The 16,580-nt window shown below is 42.3% G+C and overlaps 1 protein-coding gene across 13 annotated transcripts in view; it reads left to right on the plus strand.

Moving 5' to 3' along the window:
* MLLT10 (MLLT10 histone lysine methyltransferase DOT1L cofactor) overlaps positions 1–5,422 on the plus strand; it is a 234,980-nt gene extending 229,558 nt beyond the window's left edge. For 11 of the 13 annotated variants that reach the window (XM_042945064.1, XM_042945063.1, XM_042945062.1 and 8 more), the window contains 2 exons: positions 1,097–1,306; positions 3,600–5,422. In XM_042945064.1, coding sequence (XP_042800998.1) covers positions 1,097–1,306; positions 3,600–3,644 — 255 coding nt within the window. In that variant the 3' untranslated portion in view covers positions 3,645–5,422. Of the gene's footprint in view, positions 1–1,096; positions 1,307–3,599 lie in introns of those variants that run through there. The other 2 variants (XR_006204580.1, XM_042945070.1) reach the window with 2 other exon arrangements.
* The last annotated feature ends 11,158 nt before the right edge of the window (positions 5,423–16,580 follow it).

Raw genomic sequence — 16,580 nt, forward strand, 5'->3', positions numbered from 1 at the left:
ATCTGTTACAAACCTGCTCCCCCCGTAGTTTTGCCCACCTTAGCCAAAGCCAGCACCGTACTTGTAGTTGCTCAAGCCAAAAACCTTGCAGTCCTCCTTCATTCTTGTCTGATGCCTCACATTGAATCCATCAAGAAGTCCCAAGTCAGACTGCATCCCTCCTCGGCTTCCCATATTCCTCTGAGCAGAAGCCAGAGTGCTCACGGCCTACCACCGTGAGGCCCGCATTTCCCACGTGTCCTACTTGTGCACTTGTCTCTTGCCTGCCCCCGGGCTCCTGGCTGTTCCCTGATCACACTGGGTATACCCCCACATCGCCCCTTAGCACCGGCTGCCTCATCGGCCTAGAAGTCCCCTCCCTTGCCCCATACCCACGTAGCGAATTCCCTCCTTGCCTCCAAGTCCTGGTCTAAGTGCGAACTGCCCTGACCAGTGTGTTTCAGACTTTCACCCCTGCTGTACTGTCTTACCCTCCTGTTTACCTGGATCCTTACCAGTAATCACATGGTAACGTTTTTGTCTGTCTCTCCCTCTTCCCCCCACCAGGCTGAGACACAGAGGGCAGAGATTTTTTTCCCCCCACTGATATGTCTCAAAACATTGGCTGGCACATAGTAAAACACTCGAGAAATAAAATACATATTTGCTGCAAAGAATAGTCTCATAAGTACAGCAAGAGAGCACTCTCTGTTGACATGAATGAGAAATTGGAAAGTGTCTTTAGGCTCCCAGAATTGAGAATGAGAATGGCCCACCTTCTAAAGTCAGATCCAGATAACTTGTGACTTCTAGGCTGCTGCTGCCCTTCATTATCATGGATACCCTAATTTGAATAGAGACCTCCTATATTGGTTTGCCCTGTTTTGAAAATACGCCATTTGCTAATAATACAGACATTTTATAGCAGATGGTTATTACCTAGTGCCGTGTATTTTTCTGGATGAGATACTCGTTTTCGTTCTTAGTAGTGTGAATGTGACCTCTGTTTAAATATCTAGTATTATCTAACGTAAAGAAGAAAACAGAAAGTCAGGCTTCACTGCCTGCTGAATCCTGTGCCTGGGAACTCATCTTGTCGCACATGTTCTTCCCTAAGGAACAACATCAGGCCCTTCTGTATCAGTTGATGCAACAGCACCACCACCAGCAGCACCACCAGCCTGAGCTACAGCAGCTCCAGATGCCTGGGCCCACGCAAATACCGATCAACAACCTGCTCGCGGGCACCCAGGCGCCGCCGCTTCACCCCGCAACCACCAACCCCTTCCTCACCATCCACGGCGACGGTGCAAGTCAGAAAGTAACGGTAAGTGTCTTTGCTTTATTCTGTCTCGTGGAATTAGGAAAAGAATTGTATTGATGAATCAGAGATGGCTGTCTCTAGTTTTCCTCTCTTCCTGTTTTTTAGATGTATTATTCCCCTGATAATTTCATCTTAAAACCAGTTGTTTCAGCAGCTGGCCAGTGTAAACATGAAGGACCCAAGCCAGTTTCTATATCCCCTAAGTATATTGGTTTAAATTTGTGCATATGGTTTGAAGGACGTTTTATAATTTAGCAATTTGAAAATGAAAATGTATTTTAGCTATGTAGTAAGTGGTATGGGACAGTCCATTCCAAAGTTAATAGTTGGGGTTTTTTGAGGATCTCTGTCTAATTAATCTAATTATAAAACCAGTCTAGATAATTTTGGAATATTTTTATTATTTTGCTTTAAAGTACTTTCTAAAACTGAATTATATTTATAATAAGATTAATACATAAATTTTAGGGCACTCCAGTTACTCTGCCAGATGAATTTTAAAAAGAAAGTAAATCATAATCACATTTGTAATGGAATTTAAATTTTTTATTAATTTCCTTTAACTGACAGCATCTTACCCTTTCACTGTACACGTGAAGATAAATCAAAAATAAATGCAGGGACAGTGTACTGTCCATATGGCAGCACACATTTTGAGGCTGTTTCTTTCTATTAATTCCCCCCTTCAATCAGGTCTACTTTACTGGAGTATAAATGTTTCCCCTAAATTCGAGTTCAGGGCAGAGCCGTGTTAGAGGAAGGATATTGGGATAGAGAATGGAGACTGGACGTCAGGGAAAGGAAGAAGGGAAACAATGAGGTGGGACACTTGGCAGATAACGGTGTGGAAAGTCACCATGTTTGCTCTTTTCTGTCACTTTGAAAGCTTGCTGTTTACTGTGCTCTTCGTCCTCAGAAGCTTTAGTTTGTCTGTAGTTAACAAGAGTTGGTTCAAAATACAGGTTTATCGGTTGTCATCAACTCTTCGGTGCCTTTGCCCCACTGTTTCTCTGACTTCCTGATGGTGAATACTGTCATTATCCCAAACCTAGTCACCTCTCCAGTGTTCCCCAGACGTGGGAAATTTCAGTGATTCTGTATTCATGTAGGAACTTCTTACACCGTTTTTCTCCTTTCTCAATTTTTTCTTGTGTTAAAAAAGCAAATTACGGGTTTACCCTGAAGGTAGTGGGAGTTCAGTGCCACTGTTAACCACTGCAACAAAGCAAATACTGTAACAATAACAAAGCGAGTCAAATGAATTGTTTTGCTCCCAGGGCATATAAAAATTACACTATACCGTAGTCTGTTAAGTGTGCAGCAGCATTATGTCTAAGAGAACAAAGTACATACCTTAAATCGAAACTGCTTTTCATTGCTGAAAAAGTGCTATCATCTGAGCTTTCGGCAAGTTGTAATCACTGATCACAGACCCCCATGACGATTATAATAATAATGAGAAAGTTTGAAATACTGCAAGAATTACTAAAATGTGGCATAGAGATACGAATTGAGCAAATGCTGTTGGAAAATAGCAGCAACAGACTTGGTTGCCACAAGGTTGCCACAGACCTTCGGTTTGAGGGGGGCGCAATAAAGCGAAGCGGAACAAAACGAGGTGCGCGTGGATTTATAAGCTGCCCTTTCCTGAGTTGTACCGGGATGCATTTTCTAATGGAATGCATATTTTAATGGAAAAGCTTTTGGTTTTTAAAATAATGGAAAACCACAATAGTAAATAAGGAAAAGAAGCAGTATGACCTAATGGGAGAAAAGCAAGGCTGGGAAATAATATTTCTGAGTACCCTACTCTGTGTTATAATGTTATCTCCGTTAGATACAATAGTATATGTGATTTCAGTCTTTGAAGACTTTAAAATTTTTTTATAGATAGTAAAAAGGAGACTCAAAGAGATTAAAGCTTAGGGGACAAATAGGACATGTGGGATCAGAACTATGACTTTCTTAGTTCATTTTCTACAACACCATGTTACTGCTTTTGTGGAAAAAGTCAATTTGGGGGATGATATTTACATCCGTTCTCTACTTCTGACCTTCAGGTGGGCACTTCTGTCTTTGTGCCCTGCTGAAGTTAATATAAAGCAGCCAGTAATGTTTATCAGTAAATTCATGTCTTTATATTGTGTGGAGAAGTAGTCATGCCAACTTGTAGAAAATTGGAATAACCGTATGTACCACCATTTATCTCAGTTTTAATCCCAGTTTAAGAGAAGGTTACCTCAAGTGTGGGCCACAAATTCGTTTAGCTAATGCCTTTGATTTTGTTTAACTGCAGAGACTTAGTGATAAAACTGGGCCTGTCACTCAAGAGAAAAGTTGACACTTGAGAAACCTCTAGAAATTGCCTCTCCTGCTGCTCTAGCACTTGATCTGGCTGCCATTGCAGCCCTCCTACACCTATGAAGAAATGCGACAAGAAATGAACTGCACAGCAAAGGATTAATTGCCACAAGGACATTCTTGTAAGGCTTTGATTAATTTTCTTGTTGCTTTGTTGCACTGAAATGGAATTTCCATGCCCCCCATCCCTCAACCCAGATTTTTTTGAACTTTGAGAAAAAAATTTAATAACTAACTTTTGTCAATGAAATAATTTACATGCAATGAATTTATCAACCTAAGAGAAATTTAATATAGTTGGTGCACAACTCATTTTGTTATAAATTGGAGAGATGAACAGCAAAACTAAAGGCGTGTTCCATTATAAACTTTGATTTTGTTGTACAAGTTGGAATATGAAATACAGTCTTTTGTTTGGGTTACAGTATGCTTGCTCTGTGAGTCCGATCTTAAGACAGATTTTGAGGAACTGTCCCAATTTCTTCTATTGGAGTTTTATTGGTTAAATATTGCAAATTGATAGGTCATCAACTGGGACTTGGCGATCTTTGTTCTAAAAATTTTCTTTATGATGGGATTTGGCCAATTTTGGTAATCAAGTTAGGATGGTAATGTCTGCTTCTGCTAAAGGTAATTTTCTTTTGCTAAACACTTTTTTTTTTTTTTTTTTAAGTGCTAAGACCTACTCGTGTTTTAAAGTTAACTACTCATATTTTGAGTTAAGTGAGTTCTAAGGCTGCTGGGGGAACCAGATCAATTCAAAGTGAAAGATTTCTTTCAGAAAGAGGGGCCACTCTGGAAACTGCTGGCAGGGTTTGGCCTGAATCAAGTGCCTGTTCGTACCTCCGTTGTGTTGAAACGGCTCTGGACAGCCGAGCCTGCAGCGTCGTCAGTCCTGTGAGTAGTGGGAGCAGTCGGTGCCGCACAGCAGCCTTCCCCGTGCTTCTGCCTTGATTGAAAACTTTCTGTGCCACTGTAGATAGCTCAGGCAAAACTGTTACCTGGGTGTTTATCCACTAATGAGTCACAAGAAAAATGAGTGGATTTGGTAAGATTTTTAGTTTATTTTTTTTACTTCGTTTTTTTTTTGTTGTTTTTTTTTTTGTTGTTGTTAATTTAAACAACTTCCCGTTTACTGACAGTGATTTCAAACAGACCGAACAACTGCAGTTCCTGAAACAGGTGAAATCTGTATTTACAGTCCTTACACTTGGGGTAGCCACGCCCCTGGGGTGACGGTATGGCAGAGTAGAAATTAAACAATTGGGGATGTAATCACTGAACTGTTCTCGAATGTGTGAATTATTAGTGGAAAAGACCCAGCTGTAATTAGACCTCCACTGTGTACTTAGCTGGAAGAACATGTTAATTCTGCAATATGTCTCTTGGTTAAACATTGCACAGTTCTTACCTCATTTCTGTAAATAAGGTTTTGTGAATCTGTTTTGTATTGTGAAAAATTCATAACATTGATATTTTGATTTGTAATATTTCTAATTGGTAGATTTAATTGAAAAGTAAAATTAATTTATTTTTATATGTTCAGGGGAATTTTAAAGAAAAGTCAAATCTTTTGTAGATAATTAAAAAAATCGGTGTGGTTTATTTTACTTATTTAACCCACTGGTTGTTATTCTGTAACAATTTGTATAAATGGTAAATTTTGAATGTGTTGTTATTTTACCTAGATGTAAAATTCCACATGTATTAAAGAAAATGTACAAAGTTTTTGTTAATAAAATTTAATAATGTTTATAACTCTGTGTCATTTCCTTTTCCCAGTTTTATTAAGATATAATTGACATACAGTACTGGGTAAGCTCCAGGTATATAGTGCAATAATTTGACTTCTATGTATCGTGAAATGATCACCACAATAAATTTAGTTACCATCTGTCGTCTCCTGCAGGTACAAAAATAAGAGAACGAAAACAGTTTTGTCTTTGTGATTAGAACTCTTAGTATTTACTCTCTTAACGACTTTCACGTGGTCGTACCGTAGTGTTAACTGTCATCGTGCTGTGCAGTACCTCCCTGGTACTGATTTATTCTAGAAAAATTGGACATTTTTACCTTTTGACCACATTCATCCATTTCTCTCATCCAAGCCCCTTCCTCTGGTCACCACAAATCTGATCTTTATGAGTTAGTTTGTCTATCGCTCTCTCACTCTTGGGCTCTTTTTTAATAGATTGTAGATGGCATGTATGAGATCATGCAGTATTTCTCTGTGTCTGTCTGGCTTATTTCACTTAGCATAATGCCCTCAAATTCCATCCATGAGTCACAACAGCAGGATTTCCTTCTTCTTTATGGTTGAGTTCTATTCCATGTTATACGTATGTAATATGCATATTTCATACCATGTGTGTGGGGGGGAGAGAGAGACAGAGAGAGAGACAGTGTGTGTGTGTATACCACAGCCTCTTTATCCATTCATCTGTCAGTGGACACTTGGGTTGTTTCCATGTCTTGGCTTTTGTGACTAATGCTCAGTGAACATGGGGTGCAGAAAGCTCTTTGACATAGTGTTTTTGTTTCCTTTAGATACGTTACCAAAGGTAGGAATGCTGAATCATATGGTGGTTCTATTTTTAACTTTTGAGGAACCTCCATCCTGTTCTTCACAGTGGCTGCACCATTTTACAGTCCCACCAACAGGGCACAAGGGTTTCCTGTTCTCCATTTCCTCACCAGCATTTGTTACCTCTTGTCTTCTTAATGATGGCCATTCTAACAGGTGTGAGGCGAGATCTTGTTACGGTTTTGTTTTGAATTTCCCTGTTAATTAGTGATGTTGAGGACTTTCTTATGTACCTGTTGGCCATGTGTATCTTTGGAAAAATGTCTGTTTGGGTCCTTTACCTGTGTTTAAAATTGGATTATTTGGGTTTTTAGTGTGTGTGTGTGTGTGTGTGTGTGTGTGTGTGTGTGTGCGCGCGCGCGCGTGTTTTGAGTGGTATGAGTTCTTTATATATTTTGGATGTTAACCCCTTATCTGGTATGTGGTTTGCAAATCCCATTTCATAGGTCTTTCCATTTTGCTGATGGTTTCTTTTGCTCTGCAGAAGCTTTTTAATTTGACAGTCTCACATACTTATTTTTTATTTTGTTGCTTGTGCTTTGGGTTTCATACCCAAAAAATCATTGCCAAGACCCATGTCCAGGAGTTTTTTTCCCTATGTTTTTTTCTAGGAGTTTTACAGTTTCAAGTCTTACATTTAAGTGTTTGATTCATTTCAAGTTAATTCTTGTGAGTTGTATAAGATAGGCATTCAGTTTCACTCTTTTACATGCGACTGTCCAGTTTCCCCAGCACTGGGCATTATTGAAGAGACTGTCTTTTCTTTATTGAGTATTCTTGGCTCCTTTGTGAAATACTAGTTGACCATACATGCATAGATTTGTTTCTGGGCTCTTGATTCTGTTCCATTAGTCTATGTATCTGTTTTTAGGCCAATCAGACTGTTTTAATAACTATGGCTTAATAATGTAGCTTGAAAGCAGGAAGTGTGATGCTTCCCACTTTGTTCTTTCTCAAGATTACTTTGGCTGTTCAGGGGCCTTTGTGGTTAAATACGGATTTTAGAATTTTTTTTTTTTCTACTTCCGTAAAAAATGCCATTAGAATCTTGATACGGATTACACCGATTCTATATATGGTGGTTGGGTAGTAGGACATTTTAACAATATTCTTCCAATCCATGAATGTGGGATACCTTTCCATTTATTTGTGTCTTCAATTTCTTTCACCACTGTAGTTTGCAGGTTAGAGATCTTTTACTTCCTTCATTAAGTTTATGCCTAAGTATTTCCTTGTTTTTGATGCCGTTGTAAATAGGATCATTTTCTTTATTTCTTTTTCAGAGAATTCATTGTTACTCTATAGAAATACTACTAACTTTTGTATGTTAATTTTGTATCCTTAACTTTATTGAATTCATTGATTTGGTCTGTTTTTGGTGGAGTCTAGGATTTTCAATACTAGGTTGAATAGGGGTGGTGAGAGTGGGCATCTTTGTCCTGTTCCTAATCTTAGAAGAAAAGCTTTCAACCTGTTGCCATTGAATGTGAGTTTAGCTGCGGGCTTGTCATGTACGGCCTTTATTCAGTTGAGGTACATTTCTTTTTTTAAAACATGTTTTTAATGTTTATTTTTGAGAGAGAGAGACAGAATGTGAGTGGAGGAGGGGCAGAGAGAGAAGGAGACACAGAATCCGAAGCAGGCTCCAGGCTCCGAGTTTGTCCACACAGAGCCTGACGTGGGGCTCGAACCCATAAACTGTGAGATCATGACCCAAGCTGAATCAGATGCTCAACCGACTGAGCCATGCAGGCACCCACATTTCAAATTTTTTTTTAAGAGCGAGAGAGAGCACAAGCAGGGAGGGCAGAGAGAGAGGGAGACACAGAATCCGAAGTAGGCTCCAGGCTCTGAGCTTATCTACACAGAGCCCAACACAGGGCTCGAACCCATGAACCGTGAGATCATGACCTGAGCTAAAATAGGATGCTCAGCTGACTGAGCCACCCAGGTGCTCCTAGATACATTTCTTTTATACTGAATTGGTTAAGAATTTTTATCACGAATGGGTGTTAAATTTTGTCCAATGCTTGTTCTGCATCTGTTGAGATGGTGATCTGATTTTTTTCGTTGTGTGAATGTGATGTATCACATTGATGTGTGTGTATGTTGAACCATCCCACTTGATCATGGTGAATGGTCTGGTTTTTTTTTTTAAATATAATTTATTGTCGGGGCGCCTGGGTGGCTCAGTCGTTTAAGCGGCTGACTTCAGCTCAGGTCATGATCTCGCGGTCCGTGAGTTCGAGCCCCGCATCGGGCTCTGTGCTGACAGCTCAGAGCCTGGAGCCTGTTTCAGATTCTGTGTCTCCCTCTCTCTGACCCTCCCCCATTCATGCTCTGTCTCTCTCTATCTCAAAAATAAATAAACGTTGAAAAAATATAAGAAAAAAATAAATATAATTTATTGTCAAACTGGCTTCCATATGAGTGATCTTTTTAATGTGCTGCTGAATTAGGTTTGCTAGTATTTTATTGAGAATTTTTACATCTGTATTTATCAGGGATATTGGCCTGTAGTTTTGTTTTTGTAGTGTTGTTTCTGGCTTTGGTATTAGGGTAGTGCTGGCCTCATAAAATGAGTTTGGGGCATTCCTTCCTTTTTGATTTTTTGGGAAGAGTTTGAGAAGGATTGTTGTTAATTCTTTAAATATTTGGTAAAATTCACCAGGGAAGCCATCTAGCTGTGGGCTTTTTTCTTTGCTGAGAGATTTTTGATTACTGAGTCAATCTTACCAGTAATTGGGCTGTTCAGGTTTTTAAATTTCTTCCTAAGTCAGTGTTGGTAGGCTTTATGTTTCTAAGAATTTTTCTGTTTCTTCTTCTTGCCCTGTCTGTTGGTTCATAGTAGGTTCCTATGATCCTTTGTATTTCTGTGGTGTCAACTATAATGTCTTCTTTTTCATTTGTAATTTTATTGGATTGGGTCTTCTCTCTTTTCTCCTTGGTTAGTCTAGATAAAAATTTGTTAATTTTATCTTATCCAAGAACCAACTTTTAGTTTTGTTAATTTTTTGCTGTTACTTTTCTGTTCTCTATGTCATTTATTTCTGCCCTAATGTTTGTTATTTCCTTCCTTCTGCTATCTTTTGGCTTAGTTTGTTCTTCTTTTTCTAGTTCCTTGAAGCACAGAGTTAGGTTGTTTATTTGAGATCTTTGTTTCCTAATGTGAGTGTTTATTGCTATGAACTTTCCTCTTAGAACTGCTTTAGCTACATCCTATAAGTTTTGGTATGTTTTGTTTCCATTTTTATTTCAAGCTGCTTTAATTTCCTCTTTAATTTCTCTTTCAAACCATTGGTTGTTCAGGAAATATTGTATAATTTCCATTTATTTGTGAGGTTTCCAATTTCTTTCCTGTTATTTTCTAGTTTCATACCACTGTGTTTGGAAAAGATACTTGGTATGATAATCAGTCTTGTTGAATTTGCCAAGGCTTGTTTTGTGCCTCAACATATTTTGTGTCCCAGAAAATGTTGTGTGTGTGCTTGAGACGAAGGTGTATTCTGCTATTGTCAGAGATTTCTTTATGTCTGTTAGGTCCATTTGTTCTATTGTGTTGTTCAAATCTGCTGTTTTCCTTATTGATTCTGTATGAATTGTTTATCTGTGTTGATTTGAGAGTGGGATATTAAAGTCCCCAATTGTTTTTGTACTGCTGTTTATTGCTCCTTTTAGCTCTGTTAGCTTTTGCTTTATATATTTAGGTTGTCTGATGTTGGATGCATAAATATTTGCAGTTGTTATATCAGCTTGGTGGATTGACCCCTTTGTCACTATTTAATGACCTTCTTTGTTTCTTTTTACCATTTTTAAGGTCTGTCTTGTCTGATAGAAGTACAGCTCCTTTTTTTTTTTTTTTTTTGTTGTTATCATTTCTTGAAAGGTCTTTTTCCATCTCTTCACTCAGTCTGTGTGTGTATCTTTAAGGCCGAAGTGAGTCTTGTAAACAGCATGTAGTTGTAACTTGCTTTTGCGTCCATTCAGCCATTTTACTTACTTTGTAGAATTTAATTCATTTGTGTTTAATACATTTTAGGTTATTGATGTTATAGTTTACATGTTTTTTGTATTGTGTATTCAGTAATAAGTTTATTATAGTCATGGTTACTTTTACTGTTTGCTTTTTAACTTTTAAACTACAGTTGTAAGTGAATTTTACACCACTGTTCCCATATTACAGAATCTTTGATTAGATATTTACCATTTCCAGTGAGTTTTATACTACCTTTTAATGTTTCTATGATGTTAATTAGTGTCCTTTTACTTCCACTCAAAGAAGGCTGGTCTTACAAGTGGTGATGCACTCCCTCAGCTTTTTTGTTTTTCTGGAGAGTCTTTATCTCTCCTTCATTTCTGAAGGACAACTTCACCGAGTATAGAATTCCTGGTTGACAGTTATTTTAATATTTTGACTATGTCATTCTAGTCCCTCCCGGCCTGAAATGTTTCCTTTGAGAAATCTGCCTGTGGTCTTAGGGAGTTTACCTGTGTGTAATTGCTCTCTCCTCTTTTATTGCTTTCAGAATTCTTTGTGTTTCAGTTCTAACAATTTAATTATAATGTGTTTTGGTGTAGCCCTATTCATGTTCAACCGTTTTGGGGTCCTTCGGGCCTCATGGAACTGGATGTCCATTTCTCTCCCCAGGTTTTGGGAAGTTTCAGTTGTTACTATTACTGCTTTAATTATACTTTCTGACCTTTTCTCTTTCTCTTCTCCTTCCAGAATTCTCATACTGTGATTATTATTTCTTTTGATCGTGTTCCATAAATCCCATAGGCGTTCTTTAGTCTTTCTTTTTGTTTCTCTGACTGAATAATTTCGAATGTCCTGTCCTCTGGGTCACTGATAACTTTCTTCTGCTTAGTTAAGTCTCCTTTTGAAAGCTCTCCGTTGAGTTCTTCAGTCATCATATTTTTAAGCTCTAAGATTTCTGTTGATGTTTTTTTTTTTATATAAATTTTTTAAAAATGTTTATTATTTTTGAGAGACAGAGAGAAAGTGCAAGCAGGGGAGGGGCAGAGAGAGAGAGGGAGACACAGAAGCTGAAGCAGGCTCCAGGCTCTGAGCTGTCAGCATGGAGCCTGACACAGGGCTACAACCCACGAATCACGAGATCATGACGTGAGCTGAAGTGGGATGCTTACCCGACTGAGCCACCCAGGTGCCCCTGTTGATGTTGTTATTTTTTTATTTTTTATTTAAAGCCAAAAGTTTTTAATGTTTTTATTTTTGAGAGAGAGACTGAGTGCGAGTGGGGGAGGGGCAGAGAGCGAGGAGACACAGAATCCGAAGCAGGCTCCAGGTGCTGAGCTGACAGCAGAGAGCCTGATGTGGGGCTCAAACTCATGAACCACGAGATCATGACCTGAGCCAAAGTCGGACACTTAACCGAATGAGCCACCCAGGCACCCCAATGTTTTTTAATAGTTTCTTTGTTGAACTTTTCATTTTGTTCATGCGTTGTTTTCCTAATTTCATTTCGTGTCTGTGTTTCTTGTAGTTGACTAAAGTTTGAGTATTATTCTGAATTCTTTGACAGATCATAGATCTCTATTTTTTTAGGGTCAGTCATTAAAGTTTTATTAGTTTACTTTGGTAGCCTCGTGGTTTCCTGAGTTTTGTGATCGTTCATTTCTTATACTGGTATCTATGCATATGAGAAGTAGTCTTCTTTTCCCAGTTTTTGCAGGTTTGCTTAGGCAGAGACCGTTCATCAGTCAGCTTACTTTGGATTTCTGAATGTGTCTGCTGGGAATGTCCAGCTGTGGGCCCTGCTACCGGGCGGGGTGGGGTCATTTTTGGGTGAGGCTGTTGCCTTAGGTCTGAGTGAGGGGTGGGGGATGCTGGAGGATGGGCTCCACTGTTGCCTGGGTTCTTTGGTTCGGCCTCCTAGACAGTCAGGACTGGGTGCTATGCTCAGTAGTCGGTGGGGCTCTGAGTTAGCTTCCCTGCCCTCGCAGGGCGGCAGAATGGACCCCACGGCCCGCATGGTCACTGGGGAACCTGATCAGGCAAGATTAGGCACTGAATTCTCTGGCCAGACAGGACTACTGGTTTTGCCCAGTGGGTGGGGAAACCACAGGCTGTGCCCTCATATTCAGGGGCCACACCGGAAGTAGGGATGGGCTGTACAACTTCCTGTGCACTCTGGTTAGGCTCCCTGGTTGGGCAGTGTGCAGGCTGTGTTCAGCAATGGGCAAGGCAACCAGTGAGTCTCCCCACCTGGGTAGGGTGGGAGACCTGGCTCCAAGACCGACAGGACCCCTGGTCTTGACTCAGCCATCTCCTGCCCCAAGTTCTCTGGCCGAATGGAGTGTTGGTGTGCTATGCAGCTTTCCAGGTGTTCTGACCAGGGTCTCTGTTCAGGTGGGGGCCTGGGGCTGTACTTCGGTCCGGGCGGGCCCATGAATTAGCTCCCCTGCCTGGGCAGGACTGGAGTGCGGGTCCCAGGCCCCCTCCCAGGTGTTCCCCACAGCTGGGAAGGGCCAGGAGCTACTCTCGGCCACAGGTGGGGCTAAGAATTCGCTCCCCTGCCTGGGCAGAGTCAGGGGATGGACTTCAGGCTCGTCAAGGCTCTTTGTGGTCTTGACTCCAAGCCTGCCCGCTCCCCACGTTCCCTGGCTGAACGGGGCCACCCTTTGCCCTGCAGATGATCAGCTCTGCCCGTAGGATTCCCCGTTCGAGCATTTCCTACGCAGCTTCCGGGCGCTCTGGCCAGGTGACTGGGAGCCGTAATTAGCAGTGGGCGGGCCTGTGAAGGAGCGCTCCTGCCTGGGCTCCAGTTGCTCTTCCGGGTGTTCCCAGCCTCTCCCGACCAGAGGAGAGACCTGCCACGCTCAGCAGTGGCTGGAGTTGTGCGATAGCTCCATTGCCGGAGGGTGGGCGGACCGGCACCCCACCGAGGTCCCAGGTCACGGTGTGGTGGCTCTGCGAACCGCAGAGATGCCGGTTCGGACTGTTCGGGCGCTGCAGGTAGGAACTCCGTCCGTCAAGATCCAAATGCTGGGTGTTTTCCAAGTGCGTCCCCGCTTCTCTGTCAGATGCCCGGTGGTCGAGCCCCGCAGATTCCTCTGCAGTCCCCGTGGGTTGGGAACCAGGGTACGCGTTTCCATGAAGCGACCCGCAGTGCTGGGGCCGGGGCCGGGTGCTCCCCCTGGGCTCTCCACCCTGGGGGAGCGGTAGGCTCGGGGGAGGCCTCGGGGCGGTGCTGTGCTGGGGGGGGGGGGGGTTGGTGCTTGCGTGGGGTGATGCCGTCCATGCGTGGCTGCTTCTCTGACCTTCGATGCAGACTCTCTTCAGCCTCACCCCCACATTCTGGGCTTCTCTTAATGGTGTCTTATTCTTGAGTAATTGTTAGTTGTTTTGTGAGGTGGGAGTGAAGTCAGGAATGACCTATGTCACCCGCTTGGCGACCTCACTCTGTGCCTTTCTTGTTTGGGGAGAATGAAGGCCCTGGGGAGTGGGGTGCCTCAGGTGCCAGTGTTTTCCGGTAGTTTCTGCCTGTGCTTTACCGGTAGAAGTTCATCTTGGAGTTCTCTAAAGTTTGCTCATGAGTAAACTTGACACAGCGTGAGAAACTCTGCAGAGCAAACGGACCTTGTGTTCAAATCTTAGGTAATCAGAGTGCCCTCTGAAAACTGCTGTCATGCAAAGAAGAGGAAAACAATTACAGTGGAAATAAAAGGAAAATAAATTCCAGACGAGATCATTAATTATAGCACATTAATACAGTACTATTCATACTTGGTAAAGTTAAATGAAACAAATTTAAGCGTACTTCACGGCTCTCGGGTCTTGGTTTCCATCAGAATCACCTGTGGGGCTTTGCAAATGCTCAGACTTCAGAATTTGGGGATCTGGGTAATTTGCTCCTAGTGATTAGGAGTTGAGAAACAAGGAAAACTGGTTCTGTAGGCTTTTAACGTTACTAAAGAGTTAAGTTTAGGTTCCCGGAGAGACTTTTCTATATACAAATGGAAAATACCTGATTCTGGAGAGTCTTGTCTCCCGAAGGACTAGGGAAGGTCGCTCCTCTAACACGACAGATGACTCACTCTCCGAGAATCAACTCTGAACCGAACAGTACTTGGCCATGCACGTTCTCGCCTTGGCTGTTGATCTGAATAGTAGTATCTCAGTGTAGCTGCACTTGCTTTCGTAGGTTTCTAACTGCCTGGAGGCCCTGGGTGGCTTCATCACCTCCACTAGGAAGCACACCTGGGTTTCCGGGTTGCTGCTCTGTGGTTCCCTGGTGTTGGCTGATTCTCTGCTCTGAGAAGTTGCTGAGGAGCTGCTGCCCCCCAGCCTTCCCCCAGCCCTTGACCCTTGGAAAAGGCTGCTCTGCAGGGACATGGGTTTCCATCAGTGGGTTCCTGTCTGGGCTTCTGTGCATAATCCTGTGGGTGTGTGATCGGTGTCAGGGTCCAGAGGGAAGCACTGGAATGAATGCCAAGAAAAGCAAGTTGCCAACTTGTCTTAAGCTCCCTGTCAACCAGGCAAAAGACGCGACAATCGCTGTATCCAGACTCTCTGAAGTAGACAGGAGAGGCCCCTGGAATTGTAGGCAAAAGGTTGCCTTCCAGTGACCTGTAATTCTGTTTTTTTAAGTAGGGGATGGGCTTTTGCTCTGGATTTTAGAACTCTCAATGAGAACAGTACTATTAGCCTTAGTTTTATTTACTAATGAAAACCTACATTGATGGCACCAATCTTTTTGTAGAAATTAAGTAGTTGTGAACTTTTGTAAACACTTGGAAGCTCGTATATCTTTAAATAGTTTTACCTTGTTAAAAAGTCATGCCAACTGTTATTCCCCTTCTAGTCCCGTTCCTCACTTTGTTACTGGCACCAAAAAAAAAAAAAAAAAAAAAAAGCCTTCATACTGATAATTGAATGTTTACAGTCCTGTAAGTACAGTGAAGTTTACGGCAAAACGTGAGTTTCCTTTGATGGGGACTTTGGTCACAGCTCAGGTTCCACAGGTCTGTCTGAGGAACGGACCCTCACACGCATCCTCACTGGTGCTCTGCTCCCCCTCTGCTTCCTGCTGGAAGTCCCAAGCCTCAAGCTGGGGAGCAGACAAGCTGTTGGGTCCAAGCGTGAAAATCCCTTCTGGGTGCTTGTAACACTGTTAAGTGCTAGCAGTAACGTATATTTTTAAAAAAGTTTTTTTTGATGTTTGTTTATTTTTGAGACAGAGACAGAGTGCAAGCAGGGGAGGGGGAGAGAGAGAGGGAGACATAGAATCTGAAACAGGGTCCAGGCTCTGAGCTGTCAGCACAGAGCCTGATGTGGGGCTCGAACCCACACCTGAGCCGAAGTCAGACGTTTAACCCACCGAGCCACCCTGGCGCCCCAGTAACAAATATTTCTAAAAATATTTAATCTCTACACCCAACCGTGGGGCTTGAACTCACTATCCGGAGATCAAGAGTCTCACGCTCTTTGGACTGAGCCAGCCAGGCGCCCCAAAGTATTTTCTAAATTACAGAAGTTATCGTGACCACTTTGTCAAAACTTTGAAAACTAGAAAAAGAAAGAAATGCCCTATTTAGTCCATCCTTCTACTGGCAATTTTTATATTAAAATATACACAGGTAGCCAACAGTCCGATCTATTTTTATGTGTACTCTTTTGACATAGTTGAATCATAGTCGATGCATAATTTTGTGGCTTGGTTTTGTCACTTAAGTAAAAAGTGACACTTGAAACATTTCAGAAACTCAGTTTTGTATCTGCTGTAACTCAGTAATTTTCTGGGTCAGATGGGCAGTTTCCCCTGACCTGCGTCCCATTCAACAAATGTCAGTGCCTCGTCTTTATGGGCATTTTCTGATGACGAGTTTCTTGAAAGGGTGTTTTCTGATGACCAGTTTCTTGGGCCCACAGCTCAAAACCCTCAATATTATTAGCAAATCTTCAAAAGGAAAGCCATCGCTTTTGGCCAAGGCCTTCTCCTGACACTATCTGGGGATTTACCGGCGCAGGCGGGATGGGGGTGGCGGGCCTTTTTACCAGAGTGGATGTCATAGCAGGAGCTCCCTACGGGTGGGTGATTTCCTCTGTCTCAGGGAAGGGTGTCTGGGACTTAGGGGAGGGGACGAGGCAGGACAGAGAGGCAGGCTGTAGGCGGACCGTGCGGTGCCGTGGAAAACAGGAGGGCGTGAGCTTTTCAGACGGTCTTGAACGGGCCCAGAACACGAGCTGGAAAGGTGCTGTGGGCTCCTGGGGAGGCGCTGGAGCCCACGGTCACACGGTCACAAGACGCACATCACCGGATGTTGAGGGGGCCGGGAGGTGCAAGTCGGAAGGGCAAACGTCCCGTTTCC

The sequence above is a fragment of the Panthera leo genome, chromosome B4 (genome assembly GCF_018350215.1).
Source record: "Panthera leo isolate Ple1 chromosome B4, P.leo_Ple1_pat1.1, whole genome shotgun sequence".
Classification (NCBI taxonomy): domain Eukaryota; kingdom Metazoa; phylum Chordata; class Mammalia; order Carnivora; family Felidae; genus Panthera; species Panthera leo.